Here is a 27635-nt window from a genome sequence, read left to right on the forward strand (position 1 = left end):
GAACTGTGTGGGACTGTATACTGTGTGGGACTGTATACTGTGTGGTGGGCTGTATACTGTGTGGGGGCTGTATACTGTGTGAGGGCTGTATACTGTGGGGGGGCTGTATACTGTGTGGTGGGCTGTATACTGTGTGGTGGGCTGTATACTGTGTGGGGGGCTGTATACTGTGTGGGGGGCTGTATACTGTGTGGGGGGCTGTATACTGTGGGGGGGCCTGTATACTGTGGGGGGGCTGTATACTGTGGTACGCCCTGATGTCCGAGTCCTTAAGGACACAGGGTGTACATGTATGCCCTGTGTATTTCCGATCACCGCCGCACGGCGGGCAGTGATCGGAACAGGGTGCTTGCTAAAATCATTCAGCAGGCACCCTGTGACAATGCCGAGGGGGGGTCCTGTGATCCCCCCATATCGGTGATCGCTGCAGCGTTTCCGGGTCATTTGGGTCTCCGGTGACCCGAAATAGAAGGGTGATCGGTGGTGTAATATACACCACCAATCACCCTCCGTAGATCCTGTGAGGGGGCGGTGACAGATCGCCTGTGATTGGCTGGATGGACAGATCGACGGAGCGCCGCTCTCCTTGCCCACAAACTTCTGTGTGAGCAAGGAGAGAGGAGCCCCGTGTCGGTCCCTCTGCCTCCCACGCGATCCGCCGCCATCCGTGGCCCCTGAGCCACCATAAAGTGCCATCTTGCAAATAAAGATTTAGGGAGAGCTTAAGGTTAGGCAGGGAGAGTGAAAAAAAGTTTTTTTTCTGTGCAGCACCCGGATTTGAGGGTGTCTGTGGTCCACAGCACAGCAGGGGTGCTGCAGCTTGCTTTTTTTTTTTGTGGGTGCGCTGACTGTGGCCAGCACTCTTAGCCTTAAAAGAGCGTCCGGCCACTGTTTAGCGCATCGCTCAACCCACTGCAAGGGGTAAAAACACACCGTCCCCCCACAAACACACACACACACTCCCTTTTAGTGTTAGAAGATGGCCTGCCGGATGTTCTCGGCCAAGGAGGCATATGTCCAGCTGCTCTCCGAATCCGAGAGCCCCAGTGAGGACGAGGATGACCCCACTTTCCTGTGGTCATCCTCGTTCATCTCATCATCTAGTGATGATGAGCCCCCAAGGTGGCCCCCACTAATATGAGCAGCCCTGGGGCTCGTACTAGTTGCCCACCAGGCAAGTCCACCTTTTTGGAGGCCTGTGTACCTGGAAGGGAGGTCGCTGTTGACGAGTCTCTCATTGCTTTCAAGGGGAGACTCAGTTTCAGCCAGTACATTCCCAATAAGCGGGCAAGGTATGGTGTGAAGCTATACAAACTTTGTGAAAGTACCTCAGGGTACACTTACAAGTTTCATGTGTATGAGGGGCGAGATTCCCTTATTGAACCCCCAGAGAGTCCCCCCACTCTGGGTGTTAGCGGGAAACTTATGCACGCACTGCTAGATAAGGGTTATCATCTGTACGTGGATAACTTTTATACTAGTATCCTCTTGTTCCAGTCCCTCGCCGCCAGATCCACGTCAGCTTGTGGGTCAACGAGGCCTCCCTACCTACCCACTCCAGGTACCTATTCCCAGGGGTTAGACCCGTGCCCTTACCACTGGAAACCTGTTGCTGGTCAGATATAAGGACAAGAGGGATGTCCTTGTACTGTCCACAATTCACAGTAACGGCATCACCCCTGTCCCTGTGCGAGGTACCGCAGACTACAATCGATATATGGGAGGAGTTGATCTCTCTGATTAAGTCCTCAAGCCATATAACGCCATGCGCAAAACCCGGGCATGGTACAAAAAAGTTGCGGTCTACTTGGTGCAGGTTGCCTTGTACAATTCTTTTGTGCTGTCCCGGAGTGCTGGCAACACAGGGAAATTCCTCCAGTTCTATGAGGCAGTCCACAAGGCCCTGATCTTTTCTGACCGGGGAAAGAGCAGTCCAGAGTACCTCGGGAACTGGAAGCGCCCGGATCATCATTGTTATGTACCTTGAGGGGTCTAGTTTCCTAAATGGTTTGCCATGTGTTTTTTTTTTTTTTGCTGTTCTGGCAACATGGGGGCTTCCTAAATGTGACATGCCCCCCACAAAACATTTCAGCTAAATTTTCTGTCCAAAATCCCAATGGCGCTCCTTCTCTTCTGAGCTGTGTAGTTCACCCCCAGATCACTCTACATCCACATATGAGGTATTTTTTGACTCTGGAAAAATTGGGCTACAAATTTTGTGGCGCTTTTTCTCACTTGTAAAAATGAAATAAAAGGGGCTACAAGAACATGTTAGTGTAAAAAAAAAAAAAGGAGATTTTGAATTTTCTCCTCCACTTTGCAGCTATTCCTGTAAAACACTTAAAGGGTTAACAAACGTTCTGAATGTCATTTTGAATACTTTGAGGGGTGCAGTTTTCATAATGGGGTCATTTATGGGGGATTTCTAACACAAAGACCCTCAAATTCACTTCAAAACTGAACTGGTCCCAGAAAAAAATCTGATTTTGAAATTTTCATGAAACGCCAGAAATACAAAGGTGGTATCGGTATGCCAGATTTTAAGTATTAATATTTATCCTCCTTCCTTCGGCTACACTCAGAAATATTGAACCCCAATAACCACAAATTAGGCTGTCAAATCGCAAGACAGGTTCTCTCCCCAGCTGACGTAGCTAGCTTATGGAAGGTTAAGGCTGCCACCACCCCAATCACACAGGGACACCGCCGGACCTTCTCAAACGCCTCGCCCTTCTATCAGGTTGTCCTCTCTACATGGCAGACTCTGTCGACCCTACTTGATCTTCAATCACAACCTTCGCCTCTTATGCCGATTAAACTCCTCCCATACTACCTGCTGAATACATACAATATGTGGACGAGACTTGGAAACTACACTACTGGTGACATACTGAAAAACAGATTAGTCCCGCAGGAAGGTGATCTTCTGGCGTCACTCAAGTTGGACAACTGGTCCACACTGCACTATACTCACTTTAGTTTTTTCTGCAGACAATATTTAGACCTGACACACCTTAATTATCTCCCCTTCTGGTATGATGTCCTTTTGACATCCTGCTCCCCAGCAAAGAAAGTACTTTCCTTAATATATAACAAAATCCTAGCGGCTAACTCTAGTAGTATACCCCATTTCATTTCTCAATGGGAAAAAAGACATGGGAGTTCCCCTGGTGGCATCTGACATAGAGGAGATTCTCCGACATTCCCACAGCTATTCTATATGTGTCAGAATACAGGAGAATTCTTACAAACTAGTAACCCAATGGTACCGAGCGCCCACTATCTTGCACAAAATGGACCCCACCTCTCCCTGTGTTGCTGGAGATGCCATAGAGATTTGGGTACGCATTACCACGTGTGGTGGACTTGCTCGGAGATCACAGAGTTCTGGAGAACGGTGTCAAAGGACATACAATCTATATGCTCTATAGGAACTCCATTAACACCCATGATAGTACTCTTGAATCTACCAACTAGGGATTACCCTCTTTCCAAATTCTCGCTAGTTTCACACCTAGTAGCAGCGGCAAAAATCCTTGTCCCACATCACTGGCTCTCGACAGATGCGCCGACTAGAGGGGAGTGGATAGAAAGAGTAAGAGAAATCTGCAGATTTGAAGAACTCTCTAGCTGGGAAACTCTTTCTCACGATAAGTACCTTAAACAATGGGCCCCTTGGTTTAAGTGGTGTGTTTCCAATGGGCTGACTCCCGTACCTTAAATCTCCTTGTCGCCTTAGCACTCTTGCCTAGACCTAGACCTCTTCAACTGCTACGGTATGTGGACATTAATAGCCGATGGCTCCTTTACACTGATAAACCGGTCATAGCTTTATTTGTCTCAGCAACATTTCGCTCCTAACATCACCCAGCTAGACGTAGTAATACTGATGTGCACACCTTCCTGTGATCCAAGTTATGTATGTTTGTTTGTCTGTATTTCTTTTATGGCTATTACTGCCTTTCATGATTTTGTTAGGTAGATGTTGTATAGGGAAGAAACAACGTCTATGCAGATGATGTAAACAGATGTGCTACAATGTATATCAACTTGAGTGTTGACCCTGCATAACTTTGCCTTGATGAATAAATAAAGATTTGAAAGAAAATAAATTTTCATGAAAAATTGGAAAATTGCTGCTCAACTTTAAAACCCTCTAACTTCTTCAAAAAGTAAGAAACATGTCAACTTTATGATGCCAACATAAAATAGACATATTGAATGTGCGAATCAATATATAATTTATTTGGCATGTCTATTTTTCTTACAAGCTGAGAGTTTCAAAGTTAGAAAAATGCTAAATTTCCAATTTTTTTCATGAAATTTTTGCATTTTTCACAAAGAAATGAGGTATGTATCAGAGAAAATTTACCACTAACATAACTATCTCGGAATCAGTATGATAGGCAAAAGCATCCCAGTTATTAATGCATAAAGTGACATTGGTCAAATTTTACAAAAAATGGCCTGGTCCTTAAGGTGAAAATTAGCCTAGTCCTTAAAGGGAACCTGTCACCAGTTTTATGGTATCCTAACTAAGGGCAACATAAATAAGTGACTGATTCTCTTAGCAAAATGCTGGGTCACTTTCTTTAATTGACCCAGTCAATCTGCCATCTTGTATTGAAAAGCTCCAGCTGATAATAATGAGTCATGAATATTCATGAGCTCCTGACTCTCCCAGCCCACCTGCTGCTGAATGACATTTTTTTTCCATATGAATCAGCAGCAGGTGGGCAGGGGAGTGGCTTTAGCATGCAGCATGCGGCATCTTTGTGTGTATATTATGAGGTAACCATCTGTCACACCAGTAAGTGAATACATCTAAGGTACTTTTTAGTAGTTAATGATTGTATATAATTAGTTAGATTATAATCAAATAACCACATGACAGGTTCCCTTTAAGGGGTTAAATTTTGGTGTCCCTTCAAAGAACAGATTTTCAAAGCTGACAACTTCTTAAAAATTACTACTGATCACTGAACTATGGCTTGTGTTTGGTCTGATAAACTGCAAACAGTAATTTACAGAGAGGCACATCAAATATACTATGTATATACGTAGTATACATAACAGTATATTGAAGGCCTATGGGTCCATTTGCACTTTCCTGACACATACAGTGTACACTACAGACATTGTGTGAAAAGAGCCTAAGACATGACATAAAATCTGACGTTCTGTGTGTGTCTCTGCTGTGTTCTCAAGATACATGTATACACGGCCTCCTCATCTTTACGCTGCTCTCACAATAAAAACATTACACTTGTACATTTTCCCAAACAGATTTTCCCACTGTGTAAATGTGAAACAGAAACAATTCATTTCTCAAACCTCACACCTAGGAACCTGTCAGTTCAAAAGGGGACTATAGCAGCCCCGTACAAACATAATGAAACCAATTATTTTAGTTTTGAGGTGACATTCATTTTAATACTTTGACATTTTCAAATATGATTGCCCTTCATTTTATTTTTTATATGACCTAGAGGTAAAATGTTTCCATGCAGATAGTTTTCTACATAATTTCTGTATAATTGTATATTGGGTACCTTTGTATTTCTCTAAAATATGATATGCTTGAACTGAACATGAAAAACATGGAAGTCTATTTATGCAGTGGCGAATATGGATGAGCTACTGGGTGTGTTACTGTCCAAAAATTATTTAAGCTAGTATTTTCTACATATAGCTTATATACAGGGTGGGCCATTTATATGGATACACCTTAATAAAATGGGAATGGTTGGTGATATTAACTTCCTGTTTGTGGCACATTAGTATATGTGAGGGGGAGGGGAAACTTTTCAAGATGGGTGGTGACCATGGTGGCCATTTTGAAGTCGGCCATTTTGAATCCAACTTTTGTTTTTTCAATTTGAAGAGGGTCATGTGACACATTAAACTTATTGGGAATTTCACAAGAAAAACAATGGTGTGCTTGGTTTTAACGTAACTTTATTCTTTCATGAGTTATTTACAAGTTTCTGACCACTTATAAAATGTGTTCAATGTGCTGCCCATTGTGTTGGATTGTCAATGCAACCCTCTTCTCCCACTCTTCACACACTGATAGCAACACCCCAGGAGAAATGCTAGCACAGGCTTCCAGTATCCTTAGTTTCAGGTGCTGCACATCTCGTATCTTCACAGCATATGTATATATCAGCACTCATTTCCCTGCAGGCAACTCTACAAAGAATCACTGGATTTCAGATAAGCTATAACTATAAGGCTCTATTAACATCACTGCACTGTAAAAGCTCCATAAAGAACATATCCATAGGCACCCAGCATATTCCAAAACAGTGTCTTGGGTCCTTTTATCATAAACTGGATCAGTATGTACTGTACAAAGCGTAATCAACGTGGTAAATGTTACAATGGGAGTCAATGGCTGCTATATGCCACTATATGCCTAAACAATGTTATACGTCCTACTGAGGTACTGTATATGTCAAGGAGCAATCCCAATGTATACCTTTGACAGTAGAAAAAAACATCAAAGGCACAGAACCTAAAAGGAGTAATACATTTATCAAAACAGACCAATAAAACAACCCTAGTATACGACATGCAGCTTGTTCTGAACACAACTAAACAGTCCTAGAAAGCAAACATTATATTTGAGATTCCCTAATAAATAACATTCCAGCCACCCTGGTGGTAACAGTGTTCGCACTAACAACACTGGAACATTTGATGATTTCTTATTGTCACTCCCATAGAATAGGATGGCTGGTGGTGTCAAAGAGCTTGTGTACCTTTACTATTCAACCATAATCAACAAGGAAAGACTAATGACCCACCCAGAACAGTATGTTAAAGGGGGTCAGTCAATTGGAAATTTGCTGTTAAATCAGGCACAAGCTCTTGTAGAACTTTCATTTAACAATCCATTGTTCTGGAGAAAATGCACTTTTAATGCATGTTCAAATGAGCAGTTAAGGGTACTTTCACACTAGCGTCATTCTTTTCCGGTGTTGAAATCCGGTAAAGGGTCTCAATACCGGAAAAAAAGCTTCAGTTTTGTCCCAATGCATTCTGAATGGAAAGCAATCCGTTCAGTATGCATCAGGATGTCTTACATTCCGTCCCTTGTACGGTATTTGACAGGACAAAATACTGCAGCTTGCTGCAGTATTTTTTCCGGCCAAAATACCGGAACACTACCAGACTTGCCGGATCCGGCATTAATTTTCATTGAAATGTATTAATGCCGGATCCGGTACCAAGTGTTCCAGAAATTGCCACATCGCCGGACCCGGTTTTCCGGTCTGCGCATGCCTGTTCTTTCTAGCATTTATATACCGCATGATACTGGAAAGACAGATCCGGTATTTCAATGAATAAGTCTAACGGATCCGGGAAAAAAGATATATGTTTGCCTGCTGCATTCTTCTAACGCTAGTGTGAAAGTACCCTAAGTGCACCGAGGGTAGGCCCAAGCCACTTTGTGCACCTTTGCTCCTCCTGTTTCCTCTGACAGCCATTCCCTCCCTTTCCTAAATGATAGGAAGATAGGACAGCTGAGATAACTATACACGAAACTGACTTGGTCAATCAAGAAAGAGAGGGAAGGGCTGACAGAGGAAGCAGAAGGAGCAAATGTGTGCATGGTGGCAGGTGTGTTACTAAAGGCTCATGGGCTCTGGTGCAAGAGTTCAGCTTGGGCCCCCCCTTCCCTCAATGCTTTGTGGCCAAGGTCAGGGAAGCACATTGCCTTCGTGCTGCCTGAGACAAAAATTTAAACAGCACCCCCCCGCCCATGCCAAATTCTTGACCTAACCACTTCCCTCCAGACAGAGATGTAACTTGACCAGCATGCACTTTCTATAATACCAGTGTCTTCTTATGCGGCACAAGGGTCTTTGGGCCCCCTCAGGCTCCTGGGGCCCGGTAGCGACTGCTACCTCTGCACCCCCCATAGCTACGCCCCTGCACTGTGGCTTGGGACCACCCTTAACTACGTATTTGCATATAGATTAAAAGTGCTTTTTCTTCAGAATAAAGCAACAGGTCTATAAGTGAAAGGTATCCTTACATTCAGCTGAGCTAGCTCTACAAAGTAGCGAGTCTGGTTTAAAGAACATCAGCTTTGTACTGCTTTTAGTTGGACCCAGCTTTTACAAATTAGAGTATACGCTTTGTGAAATGACACTTTACTAAATGACTAAACATGTGTATCTCTCAGGGTTAATTCACTGTAGACATTTTCAATGTCAAATATATGTAAATGTTGATGAGATTGTGGTTGATCTTTTTTTTAAGTAATTTGCAGCTGTCCTGGTGAATCCTTCCCCTTTTTCAGGCTATACGTCAATACTTGTAAGTCTCCCCTTTCCCACTCAAAATAAACAGACATTAGTGTGAACTGCATGAGTGAGTGTTCTTATAATGACTGGAAAGAGGTTGTGAAACCAAGGAACCCATATACACCGGGGAGATTCTGGAGAAAGCCCGAGGTAATGACACTCCATGTCTACATATGTAGATAATCAGAGTAAAGGGCGGGCATTGTCTAAACTTAGAAATGAGAACCTTGAGGATGGTGACCCATGAAGCAGTCACCCCAAATCTACACAGTCTGCAGATTGTGTTAACATTTTGCTGATCTCTAATGGGCACGTGGTTTGCCTAATCAGTTAACACTTGCTTCATTTGCAAAGTGACCTGACTTGGGGCTTTTTGCAAATCCATGTCCATGGCTCACTGTGCAGCAGCTGCAATGTGGGACAACCGCCTGAAGAAACCAACTTACTGAAGATGTCACCTACCAATAAATTTTTGTGGCATAGAGCTTTTCCTTTTTGCAACATTGCTGGCTAATCGGTCCAGTACCAGCGCCCGATTACTCCCCATTTCCGGTTTCATCTGCTTGGGTTCCTCAATAGCTATAAAAGGAAAATGAAGAAAATAATGAAATAGGCAAAGTGACATTTTACAAATACTGTATACAATTTACACAGCTGTACAGCATCCAAAGAAGGAGTACAAAGAATCTCTTAATGATCGTGGATATACGACACACATTCACAATCTGACAGAAGTGACCCTCAATGTATGTTGCCAGTAGTGATTGTAGGACTGGTTGCCTAGTTGCTTTCTGCCACTGTTACCAGTTAACTAATGGTTACTAATATTTGATGAACATAAACGTATTTTGAGCCTGAAATTTTCTTGGCTAAGCAAATCCGCGAACTATAAAGAGTTGCTAAGGATACAGAGTGTAATGGACAAAGCTGGTGACAGTTCACAAGGTACACCATTGATACAGGTCCTTCTCAAAAAATTAGCATATTATTGATAAAGTTCATTATTTTCTGTAATGTACTGATAAACATTAGACTTTCATATATTTTAGATTCATTACACACCAACTGAAGTAGTTCAAGCCTTTTATTGTTTTAATTTTGATGATTTTGACATACAGCTCATGAAAACCCCAAATTCCTATCAAAAAAATTTTGCATATCATGAAAAGGTTCTCTAAACAAGCTATTAACCTAATCATCTGAATCAACTAATTAACTCTAAACACCTGCAAAAGATTCCTGAGGCTTTTAAAAACTCCCAGCCTGGTTCATTACTCAAAACCACAATCATGGGTAAGACTGCCGACCTGACTGCTGTCCAGAAGGCCATCATTGACACCCTCAAGCAAGAGGGTAAGACACAGAAAGAAATTTCTGAACGAATAGGCTGTTCCCAGAGTGCTGTATCAAGGCACCTCAGTGGGAAGTCTGTGGGAAGGAAAAAGTGTGTCAGAAAACGCTGCACAACGAGAAGAGGTGACCGGACCCTGAGGAAGATTGTGGAGAAGGACCGATTCCAGACCTTGGGGGACCTGCGGAAGCAGTGGACTGAGTCTGGAGTAGAAACATCCAGAGCCACCGTGTACAGGCGTGTGCAGGAAATGGGCTACAGGTGCCGCATTCCCCAGAAACAGCGGCAGAAGCGCCTGACCTGGGCTACAGAGAAGCAGCACTGGACTGTTGCTCAGTGGTCCAAAGTACTTTTTTCGGATGAAAGCAAATTTTGCATGTCATTCGGAAATCAAGGTGCCAGAGTGGGAGAGGGAAATGCCAAAATGCCTGAAGTCCAGTGTCAAGTACCCACAGTCAGTGATGGTCTGGGGTGCCATTTCAGCTGCTGGTGTTGGTCCACTGTGTTTTATCAAGGGCAGGGTCAATGCAGCTAGCTATCAGGAGATTTTGGAGCACTTCATGCTTCCATCTGCTGAAAAGCTTTATGGAGATGAAGATTTCATTTTTCAGCACGACCTGGCACCTGCTCACAGTGCCAAAACCACTGGTAAATGGTTTACTGACCATGGAATTACTGTGCTCAATTGGCCTGCCAACTCTCTTGACCTGAACCCCATAGAGAATCTGTGGGATATTGGGAAGAGAAAGTTGAGAGACGCAAGACCCAACACTCTGGATGAGCTTAAGGCCGCTATCGAAGCATCCTGGGCCTCCATAACACCTCAGCAGTGCCACAGGCTGATTGCCTCCATGCCACGCCGCATTGAAGCAGTGATTTCTGCAAAAGGATTCCCGACCAAGTATTGAGTGCATAACTGAACATAATTATTTGAAGGTTGACTTTTTTTGTATTAAAAACACTTTTCTTTTATTGGTCGGATGAAATATGCTAATTTTTTGAGATAGGAAATTTTGGTTTTCATGAGCTGTATGCCAAAATCATCAATATTAAAACAATAAAAGGCTTGAACTACTTCAGTTGGTGTGTAATGAATCTAAAATATATGAAAGTCTAATGTTTATCAGTACATTACAGAAAATAATGAACTTTATCACAATATGCTAATTTTTTGAGAAGGACCTGTATATCTTGCATGAAGGAACTGATACATAGCAAGCAATAGGAAGAATCTATTTTTTTAAAAGTTGGAGAAAGCCAGAGACCTAACAATTGCGGTCACAGGGGGTGCTCCCACCACAAGGGAAAAGAGACAGATTCCCAGGCAGGCATTGGCTGCATTCCTCAGGAATGCATATCTAGCAATGCCACGAGGTCATGCACATATGGAAAACTTGAGGGGGGTAGTCCAGTCTTAGCTCTTATGCACACGACCGTAGTTTGGGTCCGCATCTGAGCCGCAGTTTTGTCAGCTCGGATGTGGACCCATTCACTTTATTGGGGCCGCAAAAGATGCGGACAGAACTCAGTGTGCTGTCCGCATCAGTTGCCCCACAAAAAAAATATAGCATGTCCTATTCTTGTCCGTTTTGCAGACAAGAATAGGCATTTCTACAATGGGCCGCCCGTTCCGCTGTGCAAATTGCGGAAGGCACACAGACGGCTTCCGTTTTTTTGCGGCTCCGCGGTTTGCGGACTGCAGAAAACGGCACGGTCTTGTGCATGTAGCCTTATAGTACAAAACACATAGCACACAAGCACTATCTTATAATCTCCTCTGAGATGGGTGCACAGGTCATCTGCAAGCTGCCTTGTTTCTGACCACTTTTTGTGTCTTGTCAGTGTTTCCACTGAGCTGGTTTGAGGTTTTGTCTTCTGTCTCAATACAAGGCGACAATACAGATATCCACGCTGTATAATAGCAGGCATTGCTTCCTGTCCCTTCACATTTGTGGTCAGTGAAGGAAGGAGAGTGGAGAAAAGGGGGAGGAAAGCGCCTGTGCATATGACAAGGTTTGAGCATGCAAGATGGTTATCAAAGGCTGAGTCAAGTTTTCTAGCAATATTACATAAATGTTTTAAATTTTTACTGTTTTCAAGACATGCTGTACCTGCAGAAATGTGCTATCTACCACTCGATCTCTGAATAACATTGGTTGTAATCTGATGAACTGTGAAAACTGTTCTGCTTTCATGGGAGGTGTCTTAAAGGGAACCAGTCACCTTGGAAATACTGTGCCGTCTACTGAAAGCATGTTAGAGAGCAGGAGGAGCTAAACAGATTGATATATACTTTTGTGACTTTCTGACAGCTGTCAATCACTAAGTAGACTGCCCATTGGAGTAGACTGCCCCTTGGACTCTTAAACCCATAATGATCATGGATTTAAATATACAAAAACTATTTATCAAACTGGTGTAAAGTAGAACTGGATTAGTTGCCCATAGCAACCAACCAGATTCCACTTTTCATTTTTGACAGCTCCTTTGGAAAATGAAAGGTGGAATCATGAGTGGTTCTACTTTACACCAGTTGGATAAATTACCCCATATACAGGTCCTTCAAAAAAAAATTAGCATATTGTGATAAAGTTCATTATTTTCTGTAATGTACTGATAAACATTAGACTTATATATATTTTAGATTCATTACACACAACTGAAGTAGTTCAAGCCTTTTATTGTTTTAATATTGATGATTTTGGCATACAGCTCATGAAAACCCAAAATTCCTATCTAAAAAAATTAGCATATCATGAAAAGGTTCTCTAAACGAGCTATTAACCTAATCATCTGAATCAACGAATTAACTCTAAACACCTGCAAAAGATTCCTAAGGCTTTTAAAAACTCCCAGCCTGGTTTATTACTCAAAACCGCAATCATGGGTAAGACTGCCGACCTGACTGCTGTCCAGAAGGCCATCATTGACACCCTCAAGCAAGAGGGTAGGACACAGAAAGAAATCTCTGAATGAATAGGCTGTTCCCAGAGTGCTGTATCAAGGCACCTCAGTGGGAAGTCTGTGGGAAGGAAAAAGTGTGGCAGAAAACGCTGCACAACGAGAAGAGGTGACCGGACCCTGAGGAAGATTGTGGAGAAGGACCGATTCCAGACCTTGGGGGACCTGCGGAAGCAGTGGACTGAGTCTGGAGTAGAAACATCCAGAGCCACCGTGTACAGGCGTGTGTAGGAAATGGGCTACAGGTGCCGCATTCCCCAGGTCAAGCCACTTTTGAACCAGAAACAGCGGCAGAAGCGCCTGACCTGGGCTACAGAAAAGCAGCACTGGACTGTTGCTCAGTGGTCCAAAGTACTTTTTTCGGATAAAAGCAAATTTTGCATGTCATTCGGAAATCAAGGTGCCAGAGTCTGGAGGAAGACTGGGGAGAGGGAAATGCCAAAATGCCTGAAGTCCAGTGTCAAGTACCCACAGTCAGTGATGGTTTGGGGTGTCATGTCAGCTGCTGGTGTTGGTCCACTGTGTTTTATCAAGGGCAGGGTCAATGCAGCTAGCTATCAGGAGATTTTGGAGCACTTCATGCTTCCATCTGCTGAAAAGCTTTATGGAGATGAAGATTTCATTTTTCAGCACGACCTGGCACCTGCTCACAGTGCTAAAACCACTGGTAAATGGTTTACTGACCATGGTATTACTGTGCTCAATTGGCCTGCCAACTCTCCTGACCTGAACCTCATAGAGAATCTGTGGGATATTGGGAAGAGAAAGTTGAGAGACGCAAGACCCAACACTCTGGATGAGCTTAAGGCCGCTATCGAAGCATCCTGGGCCTCCATAACACCTCAGCAGTGCCACAGGCTGATTGCCTCCATGCCACGCCGCATTGAAGAAGTCATTTCTGCAAAAGGATTCCCGACCAAGTATTAAGTGCATAACTGAACATAATTATTTGAAGGTTGCCTTTTTTTGTATTAAAAACACTTTTCTTTTATTGGTCGGATGAAATATGCTAATTTTTTGAGATAGGAATTTTGGGTTTTCATGAGCTGTATGCCAAAATCATCAATATTAAAACAATAAAAGGCTTGAACTACTTCAGTTTGTGTGTAATGAATCTAAAATATATGAAAGTCTAATGTTTATCAGTACATTACAGAAAATAATGAACTTTATCACAATATGCTAATTTTTTTAGAAGGACCTGTATATCAATCTTCTCAGGTCCTATTGCTGGCAGACCATGCTCAGATGCACAAATTAGATGAAAGCTAATCGAATCCGCCAATAGCCATCTTTAATGTATGGTCAAAATCAGTCAGAAACCGATTATTCTGCAGTGAATTTAAATGTTTCTAACATAATATCCTCCGCTATCCCAAGGTAGTTTGCCTAGGCACAAAAAAATAAAAAATAAATCGCCCCACCTGTGGTAACTCAAGATCAGAAAATGTGGAAGTAGAGTGCGTAAAGGAGACTGGTTAAAACATGCCTCCCAGAAAACATGACTTTTCAGCTACACAGTTTACACTCACCAGACTCGCTAACATTTTGCAGAAAAACACGACATCGCTCCTTGTGTTCCTCCAGAGAGCTGCGCTGCTTATAGCTACGTCCACAGAATTCACATTTGAAAGGTTTCTCCACTACAGTCAGAAAATAAACTTGCTGTCATATGTTTATAACTCAGAAAAATGTTTATGCATGGGTATAAACCCACCTTGTGCTAACAACACATATTAAATTGACACTTGCACTTTCAACAAACTGCATAAATGAGTATTACAGATTAATATAAGAATTCAGTCTCCTTTTATCACCCTCTTCCCATTCTAAACAGTTCACTCACTCTGGACTCTCTGCTAAGGGCTCATGCACACTACCGTAGCTTGTTTTGCAGTCCGCAAATCACGGATACCAGCAGTGTGAGTTCTGCATTTTGCAGAACGGAACATCTGGCCCATAATAGAACAGTCCTATCCTTATCCGTAAATGGACAAGACTAGGACATGTTCTATTTTTTGCTGGTGCAACAGAATGGACATACAGATGCATACAGCACACTGACGTGAATAGGTCCGCATTTGACCTGCAACAAAAATCTGTTTCATTCAAGTGAATGAGGTTATTTTGTCGGGACGCACATGGATTTCTGCAAGTCTCATTCAGATGAATGGAACCGATTTTCAGTTGCGGAAAATTCCTGTAGCAAATCTGCCACGTGTGAAGGCACTATTACAGGTTCATATAATTTGTTACCCAGCTGAATGACAAATCTGTCTGTGGATAGGTGATAACTTGCCACAACCTGAATACCTTGCTAATTTTGCATCATCAAAGTGGTAGGCATGTTGTGTAAAACAAAAAGGTACAACGCCCCCCCCCCCCAAAAAAAAATCCACTTTAGTTCCAGGCTTTAATGAAACAAAACAGGAAAAATGTAAACGGGGGGGAAGTGTGAATTCTTTGGCACATACTTTACTCCTAAGTACTTTATTCACATCAATACTGTTCAGTAGTTCTCTATAATGTCTGTTGGTGCTTCTGAGTGAGAGAGTTGGGAGCAGGATCCCCTGTTCTCCATGTGCAGTGTATAGGGGACATGAAAGAAGCTAGTCTCCACCCAATAGCTCAGGGAAAATTAAGAATTAGAGATGGAGCCTGCAGAGGTGAATTATAGTGGCCGCAAATAGTGATATTTCTCAAGTACATATGACATTTTATTCTGAAAAGTCACCTGTAAATGTAGGCAGACTTTAAATTACTGATGGAAATGACATGGACTGGTATGCTCACCCGAATGTGTGCGAAGATGTCCGGACAAGGCATCTCTCCTTTGGCAGGCATAGCTGCACAAGTGACATTTAAAAGGCTTCTCTCCAGTGTGTAGCTTGCCATGTCGGAGCAAGTTCCCTTTCTGGGTGAATGAAGCTCCACATTGATTGCACTGGAAAGGACGTTCCCCTGAAATATGAAAACATAGGTTGTGAGAAAGAGGAGCAAGTCTAACCTGAAATAGCAAAGGCAATAAATTCTAACTGCAAGGCACTGACCATCAACATTATAAGGAACATCACCTTAAAATGGACCTTCACTTTGGAGGCCCCTGGGCTCATATACTAGGGAACTGCGTCATGTGAAACTACTCATACTTTCATAGACAGAATTATGTCTGCTATTAGCATGTGTGATTTAAAGCTATAGTGAAAACCTGCTGAAATCAAACAAAGCATACTTGATTACCGCTCATGCAATTATACTCAATGATATTGGGGAAATATACCTGTATGGCTTCTTTTGTGCACTAGTAAAACGTTGAGGCTATTGCATGCTAGTCCACAAATGTCACAGTACAGCTTCCCCAGGTTGGGTCTGTTGAGATCATATGATGTGTCATGTCGATCCAGCTGGATGCTGTTGTAGGATGCACACTCTGCTCCATATCCATAGGATAAATCAATACCTTCTGACTGCTTGGCTGCTCCTGCCTCTGCGGATTCATTTTTTATCTTTATTATATTCTCTGCTAATGCAAAGATATACATAGATCTCAGTAAATTTAACATAGGGTTGAATTCAATCATCTATATCTACAATAATTTCATTTACAATCATATATCTTTATAACGTTTGGTGCTCTATTTTTATTATATAGAAACAGATTTAGAAGATTAGATGCTGGTGGTGGTGGGAGTTTAGGGACTCAACAAAACTGTGTTATTATGGAATTCAATGTATGAACGGTATGCAGAAGCTCTTAAGCTTCCTCTAGTGGTTACTGCAGGTAGCCATCATGTTATCTTCCAAATCTAATTCTGTAGTAACATAGTTTATAAGGCTGAAATAAATATCTGTCCATCCAGTTCAGCCTGTTATCATGAAAGTTGATCTAGAGGAAGGCAAAAGGCTCCTGTGAGGTAGAAGGGTTTTTATTATTTTTTTCTGTTACGGCGCTCACCACATAGGACATTTTTTTGATATTTTAATAGTTTGGACTTTTCAGACGTGGAGATATGTGATATGTTTATTTATTTATTGCTATATGTAAAATTGGGAAAAGGGGTGATTTATAATTAACATTTAGGTGTTTTTTTTTTTTTAACTTTTTTATTTAACCTGTTCCGGACATCGGTATGGCCTGATTTCCCGATTCTTTAGGACACAGGGCGTACCGGTACATCCTATGTATTTCCGATCACCGCCGCTCAGCGGGCTGTGATCGGAACCCGGTGCCTGCTCAAATCATTGAGCAGGCGTCTTGGCTAAATGCGAGGGGGGGTCCTGTGATCCCCCCGTGTAGGCGATCGCAGCAAACCGAAGGTCAATTCAGACCTGCGGTTTGCTGCGTTTCCGGGTTATTCGGGTCTCTGGGGACCCGATAAGGCTACTTTCACACTAGCGTTCCAGCGGATCCGTTCTGAACGGATCCGCTCATATTAATGCAGACGGTGGCTCCGTTCAGAACGGATCCGTCTGCTTTATAACTTAGAAAAATTTTCTAAGTGTGAAAGTAGCCTGAGCGGATCCGTTCAGGCTTTACATTGAAAGTCAATGGGGGACGGATCCGCTTGAAGATTGAGCCATATGGTGTCATCTTCAAGCGGATCCGTCCCCATTGACTTCCATTATAAGTCGGAACGGATCCGCTCGCCTCCGCACGGCCAGGCGGACACCCGAACGCTGCTTGCAGCGTTCAGGTGTCCGCTCACTGAGCGGAGCGGAGGCTGAGCGCTGGCAGACGGATGCATTCTCAGTGGATCCGCCTCCACTGAGAATGCATTAGGGCCAGACGGCTGCGTTCAGGGCCGCTTGTGAGCCCCTTCAAACGGAGCTCACGAGCAGACACCTGAACGCAGGTGTGAAAGTAGCCTAACCCGGAACAGGATGGTGATCAGTGGTGTGATAATACAGTACCTCGAGAACTGGAGGCGCCCGGATCGTCCCTGGCCAACACTTTCCAGGTGTGGTCCCCCATACTGGAAAGAAGGGACGGACCCCAAAAAAGTGCAGAGTGTGTCACAGGAGGGGGATACGGAAGGACACCACTACTCAGTGTGACACGTTCCCAGATCATCCGGGCCTCTGCATTATTGGTTGCTTTAGGGAGTACCACACTTCCATGGAGTACTAAATTTATATCCCAATTTAGCCATTGACAATCGGAAAAAAAAAAACTGGTTCTCAGACTTGAGACACAAACGAAAAATTGTATTTAATAAAACTAAAATAAAGTAGACATATTAGGTATCGCCGCATCCGTAATAATCTGCTCTATAAAAATACCCCCCTAACCCCTCAGATGAACACGGTAAAAAAAAAAAAAAGTGCAAAAGGTATTTGTTTGTCACCTTACATCACAAAAATTGTAATAGCAAGCGATCAAAAAGTCATATGCCCCCCAAAATAGTGCCAATAAAACCGTCCTCTCATGCCGCAAAAAATGAGCCCCTACCTAAGATAATCGGCTAAAAACTCTCAGACTTTGGAGATACAAAAATGTTTTTTTTTTCTTTATAAAAAGATAATATAGTGAAAACATAAATAAATAAAAAGTAGACATATTAGGTATCGCCGCATCTGTAAGAATCTGCTCTATAAAAATACCCCCCCCTAACCCCTCAGATGAACATGGTAAAAAAATAAAAACGGTGCCAAAAAAACTATTTTTGGGCAAATTTTCCATTTTAATCATTTTTTTTCCAATAACAAAGTAAGGGTTAACAGCCAAACAAAACTTAATATTTATAACGCTCATACTGCAGTTTACAGAAACTCCCCATATGTGGTTGTGAACTGCTGTATGACCAAACGGCAGGGTGCAGAAGGAAAGGAACGCCGTATGGTTTCTGGAAGGCAGATTTTGATGGCCATTTTTTTTTGGGCACCATGTCTCATTTGAACCCCCCCTGATGCACCCTAGAGTAAAAACTCCATAAAAGCAACCCATCAAAGAAACTATACCCCTCAAGGTATTCAAAACTGATTTTACAAACGTCATTAACTTTAGGTGTTCCACAAGAGTTATTGGCAAATTTCAGAATTTCAATTTCTGGTAACCTTGCCTCACAAAAATGGAATATAGATAAGCCAAAAATCATATGAACCCTAAAAATAGTCCCAACAAAACTGCTAAAGGGTTACTGAAAGAATATGATCCTTCTCTCTATGCACAGTGATTCCTTTCTGTGACCCCGAAGACAGACGTCTGGAGAACGTGTCAATGACAGATGCAGAATTATGTCAGAAACAGTTCTATTTATTGTTGTCGTACAGGGCCTTATATACTTTCAAACATACATACAAGAATAGCTGAGCTCTTATTACAATAATAGCAGTTCCTTATAGAGAAAGAAAGGCATCTCTTATTATAATAAATGCTGACGAGAAACTTCTCCTTATAAAGACAGAAGGTAATTGTATACATAGTCACCCTTCAATATGATGTCACCCAACCTCTTGTCCTTCATACAGATCACACAGCTAATTCTGTTTAACCCTTCAGTTACCAAAGTTTGTAAAATCAGTTTTGAATACCTTGAGGGGTGTAGCTTCTTAGATGGGGTTACTTTTATGGAGTTTCTACTCTAGGGGTGCATCAGGGGGGGCTTCAAATGGGACATGGTGTAAATAAACCAGTCCAGCAAAATCTGCCTTCCAAAAACCATACGGCGCACCTTTCCCTCTACGCCCTACTGTGTGCCCGTACAGTAGTTTACGGTCACATATGGGGTGTTTCTGCAAACTACAGAATAGGGGCAATAAATATAGCATTTTGTTTGGCTATTAATCCTTGTTTTGTTACTGAAAATAATGGAATTAAAATGGAAAATTTGCCCAAAAATATAAATTATATTTCATCCCCATTTGCCAATAACTCTTGCGCAACACCTAAAGGGTAAACAACGTTTGTAAAATCAGTTTTGAATACCTTGAGGGGTGTAGTTTCTAGAATGGGGCAATTTTTGGTGGTTTCTATTATGTTAGCCTCACAAAGTGACTTCAGACCTGAACTGGTCCCTAAAAATTGAGTTTTTGAAAAATTTCAAGATTTGCTTCTAAACTTCTAACCCTTGTAACGTCCCCAAAAACTAAAATATAATTTCCAAAATTATGCAAACATGAAGTAGACATATGGGGAATGTAAAGTAATAACAATTTTTTGAGGTATTACTATGTATTATAAAAGTAGAGAAATTGAAACTTGGAAATTTGCAATTTTTTCCAAATTTTGGGTAAATTTGGTATTTTTTTTTTATAAATAAAAAAGATTTTTTTTTTTTTACTTAATTTTACCAGTGTCATGAAGTACAATATGTGACAAAAAACAATCTCAGAATGGCCTGGATAAGTAAAAGCGTTTTAAAGTTATCACCACTTAAAGTGACACTGGTCAGATTTGCAAAAAATGGCCTGGTCCTTAAGGTGAAATAAGGCTGTCTACTTAAAGGGAACCTGTCACCTGGATTTTGTGTATAGAGCTGAGGACGTGGGTTGCTAGATGGCCGCTAGCACATCCGCAATACCCAGTACCCATAGCTCTGTGTGCTTTTATTGTGCAAAAAAAACTATTTGATACATATGCAAATTAACCTGAGATGAGTCCTGTACGTGAGATGAGTCAGAGACAGGACTCATCTCAGGTTAATTTGCATATGTATCAAATTATTATTTTTTTCTCAATAAAAGCACACAGAGCTATAGGGACTGGGTATTGTGGATGTGCTAGCGGTGATCTAGCAACCCATGTCCTCAGCTCTATACACAAAATCCAGGTGACAGGTTCCCTTTAAGGAGTTAATAGCTATTTCCCCCCTTAGGGGCTAGAACCTGGGATCATTTCATGCCTTGTCCTATTCACCCTGACAGAGCTCTATTAGGGTGAATAGATATTTACACTGTCCCTGCTGCCCTGTGCATAGTACACACAGCAGCAGGGAGATTAACATGGCAGCCAGGGCTTCAGTAGCGTCCTGGCTGCCATGGTAACCGATCGGGGCCCCAGGATTACACTGCTGGGGCTCCAATCAGAAGCTGCCACTGCACCACTAATGAGGAGGAGGGGAGGGGAACCTGTGGCCATTGTCACCAATGACTTTAATACTGGGGGGGGGGGGGTGCCACCAATGATTTTAATTAACTTTTAATACAGATACAGGAGGTGGGTGCCTCCTGTATCTGAAAGAGGACCTTTCATGGGTCTGGACTTTATTACTAAGTAGCAGGACATGTAGAGCGGTGCCCAGCTGTCCAATCGGAGCGCAGAGTGTCACAGCTAGGGAGAAGGTGAGTTTTTTTTTCTCCCTGGCTGTGATGCTCTGCGCAGTGATTGGACAGCGCTACAGCAGGGGAGAAGGAACGCCCAGGGAGAAAAGCTGATGTCTCCTCCCTGGTGTTCCGATAGTAGTAATTAGCATTCAGCGTGGGAGACGGTAACAGGGGCCACAGCGGGCAAATGGAGCAGCGCCCAGGAATAATAGTAAGTGCAGGGAGATCCCTGGATGCCGCTTTACACGTCCTGCTACTTAGTTAATAAAGTCCGGACCCATGAAAGGTCCTCTGGTTAATTATCATTGGTGGCACAGTGGCCACAGTCCCTCCCCTCCTCCGCCCACTCTTTCCTCATTGGTGGCAGTGGCTGGCCGGCATCACAGTTGGAAGAAAGTAACGCTCTCGTTCTATTCCGCTGTACGGCCGCCCGCTGTGTGTGATGTGCGCGTCGGGCGCACATGCGACTGGCGTCTCCGCTCCTCTGCATTGCCGCGGCCCGGCAAACAATCTTCCAGGTCCCAGTCCTGGGCCGCGGCCCCGCTGTTGGGGACCGATGTGCTAAGGTATGGCATCCCATTCTTCTGAACGGTGGCCCTTAGGTCATTGAGGTTCTGGGGTACAGAGTTACGAGCCTCTAAACGGCCACTCAGCTGATCACATAGGTTTTCAATGGGACTCAGGTGTGGAGAATGTGCAAGCCACTCCATTTGAGGTACCCCATTCTGCAGCAGCCATTCCCTAATGAAGTGACCTCGATGAGCTGGCGCATTGTTGTCCATGAAGATTAAATTAGGCCTATGTGGTTTATACAGAGACACAATGGCTAGATTAATTATGTTATTCAAGTAGTATGGGCTTGTCACTGTGCCATTCACAAAGTTTAGGGCAGTTCTGTATTGATTTAGACACACCTGCCCAAAGTGTAACACCACCGCCACCAAAGGCTCGTCTGGTGACAACTCTAGTTGATGCATAGTGCTCTCCTTGACATCGAAAACATCGTTGGTGGCCATCATTTCTGCTCAGCGTGAATCAACTTTTATCAGGCACACTGGTCCCTCGTTGACCGTAGATGCTGCCTGGCCCATGCAAGAAGATGACTCCTTTGGCCAGGTACTCTTGCAGGTCATCTAGCACGCAGACCACGCTGATGTAATTGATTTCGAATGGTATGACGTAACACTTGCTTCTCACCTCCCTTAAATATGCCTGGAGTTGTGCGGCATTCATCATCCGGTTCTGCAGGGCATTGTTCACAATGAAGCAGTCATCAGTGTGGGATATGGGCAAAGGACGTCCACTTCTATGCCTTTCTGTGACTCTTGCAGTCTCTACATATCTCTGTTGCAACCTGCTGATGACATAATGTCAGCAGTACATAACAGTATGCTTTAGACCCGCCTGCCATTCTCTTAAAATTAAGACTTTAAAAATATGCTAATGAGCCTCTAGGTGCTATTGTTTCAGCAACTAGAGGCTCGGTCTACGCACCCTTTGGCACGCCCACGTCCAGTTCATTGACTTTCGAGTTCTCCTCAGTGACCCGTAAATCCCGCGCCTGCACCATCCCGTTTAGTATTTGGCGCAGGCGCAGTGAGGGAGAGACGCACTCCTGCTGCCAGCTTCCTCACTGCGTCTGTGCTGAAGGAAGCCGGCAGCAGGAGCGTGTCCTTCACTTCTAGATAACCTGGACCTGAGCGTGCCAAAGGGTGCTTAGACCGAGCCTCTAGGTGCTGAAGCAACGCCCTAATAGCACCTAGAGCAGTGATGGCTAACCTTAGCACTCCAGCTGTGGTAAAACTATAACTCCCAAGATGCCCCGCTTGCTTGGCTCCTCTTAGAACTCTATAGAAATAAATGGAGCATGCTGGGAGTCGTAGTTTCACCACAGTTGGAGTGCCAAGGTTAGCCATCACTGACCTAGAGTCTCATTATCATTTTTTAAGTCTTTATTTTAAAAGAACGGCGGCAGGCAGGGAGTTATAAAGCATACTGTTATGTACTGCTGACATTAGCACATCGCTAATGTCAGTCAGCTACATAACGGTATTTCTCATAACAGAAACCCTTTTAGTTCACCTACAAAGGTAAGAGCGCATTTTAGGTTCATCATGAAATTTTACCCACAAGCTAAATATCCCTAAGTTTTTGTGAGTAGTGTATATCTGAGGCCTATACATTATATGTCAGATCCTGACATACAGCAACTAGTATGTTCATACAGAACTATTTAAAAGGGGACTTGGAAACTGGGCTAATGCATCAGCTTTTTTCTATTCTTGATGTTTCAAAAACTGGAATACTGTATTTGCTGGAGCTTTTCAGCTCCATCTGTTTTTCATTTATTTATTTTTTATTATATCTTTTTTGTCTGGAATATCAGAGTATAAATCTCACAGATTTGACAATAACCCATGGTCCCTGAAAAGGGTGTTTTATTGGGCGTCTGTGAGCAAAAACGAATGCTTGGCAGAGAAGACGTAGATTTTCAATTACATTTCTTTATTTAGGGAGTGAACATGCCAAAAGTTGTACTATATATAGCAGCTATATACAGTCAGGTCCATAAATATTGGGACATCGACACAATTCTAACATTTTTGGCTCTATACACCACCACAATGGATTTAAAATTAAACGAACAAGATGTGCTTTAACTGCAGGCTGTCAGCTTTAATTTGAGGGTATTTACATCCAAATCAGGTGAACGGTGTAGGAATTACAACAGTTTGCATATGTGCCCCCCACTTGTTAAGGAACCAAAAGTAATAGGACAGAATCATAATCATAAATTAAACTTTCACTTTTTAATACTTGGTTGCAAATCCTTTGCAGTCAATTACAGCCTGAGGTCTGGAACGCATAGACATCACCAGACGCTGGGTTTCATCCCTGGTGATGCTCTGCCAGGCCTCTACTGCAACTGTCTTCAGTTCCTGCTTTTTCTTGGGGCATTTTCCCTTCAGTTTTGTCTTCAGCAAGTGAAATGCATGCTCAATCGGATTCAGGTCAGGTGATTGACTTGGCCATTGCATAACCTTCCACTTCTTTCCCTTAAAAAACTCTTTGGTTGCTTTTGCAGTATGCTTTGGGTCATTGTCCATCTGCACTGTGAAGTGCCGTCCAATAAGTTCTGAAGCATTTGGCTGAATATGAGCAGATAATATTACCTGAAACACTTCAGAATTCATCCTGCTGCTTTTGTCAGCAGTCACATCATCAATAAATACAAGAGAACCAGTTCCATTGGCAGCTATACATGCCCACGCCATGACACTACCACCACCATGCTTCACTGATGAGGTAGTATGCTTAGGATCATGAGCAGTTCCTTTCCTTCTTCATACTCTTCTCTTCCCATCACTCTGGTACAAGTTGATCTTGGTCTCATCTGTCCATGTTGTTCCAGAACTGTGAAGGCTTTTTTAGATGTTGTCTGGCAAACTCTAATCTGGCCTTCTTGTTTTTGAGGCTCACCAATGGTTTGCATCTTGTGGTGAACCCTCTGTATTCACTCTGGTGAAGTCTTCTCTTGATTGTTGACTTTGACACACGTACACCTACCTCCTGGAGAGTGTTCTCTATCTGGCCAACTGTTGGGAAGGGTGTTTTCTTCACCAGGGATAGAATTCTTCGGTCATGTTTTGGCCATGCCTAATGTTTTTGTGAGCTCTCTGATAGGTTTGTTTTTTTTTTTTTAGCCTAATCATGGCTGGCTTCACTGATAGTGACAGCTCTTTGGATCTCATCTTGAGAGTTGACAGTAACAGATTCCAAATGCAAATAGCACACTTGAAATTAACTCTGGACCTTTTATATGCTCATTGTAATTGGGATAATGAGGGAATAACACACACCTGGCCATGGAATAGTTGAGAAGCCAATTGTCTCATTACTTTTGGTTCCTTAATAAGTAGTAGGTACATTTGCAAACTGTTGTAATTCCTACACCGTTCACCGTATTTGTAAATACCCTCAAATTGAAGCTGACAATCTGCAGTTAAAGCACATCTTGTTCGTTTCATTTCAAATCCATTGTGGTGGTGTATAGAGCCAAAAATGTAACAATTGTGTTGATGTCCCAATATTTATGGACCAGACTGCATGTTACTTGACACATGCCTTGTATTTTTGCATGACTGACTGCACCTCTGGAAAGGGGGAATTATCCGTATATAGCTTTACTATTCTTAACTATGGCTAAGGCTACTTTCACACTTGCGGTAGGTAGCCCCACCAGAACAACCTGCCAGATCAGAGCTTCCGCAAGTCCTCCGTGCTGGCGGAAGTCTGCCCCATTAACTATAATGGGGGTAAGCCGGAGGTCCGGCTGCAGCACGGCAAACAAGCCGATAGGCGGCCAGACAAAAAACGCAGGGTGCTGTAGTTTTATACCGGCCGCCTCTTGGCATATTTGCCGTGCTGCGGTCAGACCTCCAGCCCACCCCATTATAGTGAATGGCGCCGGAGGGGACATCCGCCAGCACAGTGGACTTGCGGAAGCACCGATCGGGCCGGCTGTTCCCCCGCCGGAACAACCTGCCAGAAAAGGCTACCTACCACGAGTGTGAAAGTAGCCTAAGTATGTTGGATTTATAACTTGGAATGTTAGAGGCATGCGGTAGGCTACTAAACGTGGAGCTATTTTTGACCAATAAAACAATATCAACCCTTGATTTGTTGCCTACATGAGACACATAGGATTCCTGAGTGCATTAGGCTTCTAGATAAGTACTGGGTGGGTCAGAGCTTCCATTCTACTTATTCCACATATTCTTGTGGGGGTCAGTATTCTTATAGATTATAATATCCCCTTTTCACGCATCTCATCTGAAATAGGGGCATTACATATGACTTTACAGCACTCTATATACAATTTCATTCGCAACTGGCAGGAATTGACATTTCCTATTTACAACTACAGTTTTTTATTATGTGTTACTTTTTGCCAGTCAGGTCCCCTCTACCCCCAATATTTTCTATTAATAACTTTATTGACTATGCCTTAGACCAGGCCTATCTAGAACAGGTGACTATTCTTTTACATCTTTTGGTAAAATGTTCCAAGATGTTGATTTGCTAGACATGGGGTTCAATTTGTTGGCGATTTAATACTGGCTTAATGTAATATACAGTACATCCATAATAATATTCTTAAATTGATTTCTGATTATTTTTTATATAACCAAAACTCAGCATCTAAATTGGTTGACTTGGATGCGATAAAGGCATACCTGAGAGGCCTTCTGATTACATGCCCATAATTGGCAAGATGTCCAAAAACGTAGCCACATTAAAGGAAACCTGTCCTCCCAAAACCATCCCAAGCCACCAGCAGTACCTGCGTGTAACCAGCAGCGAGTTTCTGATGATGCCTTTCTTCCTGAAGGCAGATGCAGCAAAAGTACTGAAAACGTTGTTTTATCCCCTGCCGACACGCTTCTCCACACATGCTTGAAGTCAAGGGGGCAGCGGCCTCTTTGCTTCAAGTTACGGTAACACGCCCCCTTCCCTGCCCCTCCGCTGTGACTGACAGCGCTTATGCACGAGAGTTCAGCTGCCTTTGCTGAACAGCCGGCTGTCAGTCACAGCGAAGGGGCAGTGAAGGGGCGTGGTTACCGTGACTTGAAGCTAGGAGGCCGCTGCCTCTTTGACTTCAAGCATGTGTGGAGAAGCGCGCCGGCCATTGGATAAAACAACGTTTTCAGTACTTTTGATTAAAGCTCCTGCAATCTAACAGGAGCAAGCCGGGTCTTGGCTGTCAGATACAGCGGGGAGCCTGAGGAGAAGACAAGAGCAGTTTATTACTGCTTCTGCTTTGTCCAGTGCCGGCAGCAAAGCAGTACCTGAGAGCAGGGGGTGAGCCACTTCCTCTGTTAGTCCCGGCGGTCTGTCTGGGGTAGGAGCAGAGCTGCAGGCAGGGCCGTCTTTACCAAGGGGAAAAAGGGGCAGCTGCCCCAGGCCCAGTTGCTGCTGGAGGGCCCAAGGCAGCTGCCTCTTGAGCCCTGCTAGCCACTGCCCCGGGTGTCAGGCTGTCAGCTACACAAGGGGTGCTGCCATGCCATGCCTGCCGGCACTGAGTCCAGGCATCGTACTGTGTTAGAGCTGTGATCTAGGACCTTAGATGACATCATCACCATGTGACCAGTAACCTAACAATATTACTGGTCACATGGCTATGAGGTCATCACAGGTCCTACCAGGAGTGTTGCAGGAGAAGTTTGCCTTAACTGTGGAGCTTTTTTTTTATTTTTTTTTTTTTAAGATTACATCAGAAAAAGGTGACAGGGGCTCTTATGCTTATATACTGTAAACTACTGTATAGTGGGTGCTGTATACTGTGTGGGGGCCTGTATACTGTGGGGGGCCTGTATACTGTGTGGGACTGCATACTGTGGGGGGCCAGTATACTGTGTGCGGGGCAGTATACTGTGTGCGGGGCAGTATACTGTGTGGGGGGGGGGGGCTGTATACTGTGTGGCGGGGGGCTGTATACTGTGTGGGGGGGCTGTATACTGTGGGTGCTGTATAGTGTGGAGTGCTATACTGCTGTACTGTATAGTGTGGGGGGCTGTATCATGTATAGTTTAGGGTGCTGTATACGGTGAGGTGCTATACTGCTCTACTATATACTGTGGGGTACTATATAGTGTGGGTGCTATACTGCATGCTGTGTGGTGCTGTATACTATAGGGTGCTATACTGCATACTGTGGGGTGCTGGGGTGCACTGTAACACTAGGG

At 43.4% G+C, this 27635-nt stretch overlaps 1 protein-coding gene across 4 annotated transcripts in view; it reads right to left on the bottom strand.

Moving 5' to 3' along the window:
• IKZF3 (IKAROS family zinc finger 3) overlaps nt 1–27635 on the bottom strand; it is a 130242-nt gene that overhangs the window by 10140 nt on the left and 92467 nt on the right. For 2 of the 4 annotated variants that reach the window (XM_044297296.1, XM_044297293.1), the window contains 4 exons: nt 15908–16150; nt 15421–15588; nt 14160–14270; nt 8778–8894 (listed from right to left, as the gene is read on the bottom strand). In XM_044297296.1, coding sequence (XP_044153231.1) covers nt 8778–8894; nt 14160–14270; nt 15421–15588; nt 15908–16150 — 639 coding nt within the window. The remainder of the gene's footprint in view (nt 1–8777; nt 8895–14159; nt 14271–15420; nt 15589–15907; nt 16151–27635) is intronic. The other 2 variants (XM_044297297.1, XM_044297294.1) reach the window with 2 other exon arrangements.

The sequence above is a fragment of the Bufo gargarizans genome, chromosome 6 (genome assembly GCF_014858855.1).
Source record: "Bufo gargarizans isolate SCDJY-AF-19 chromosome 6, ASM1485885v1, whole genome shotgun sequence".
Lineage (NCBI taxonomy): Eukaryota > Metazoa > Chordata > Amphibia > Anura > Bufonidae > Bufo > Bufo gargarizans.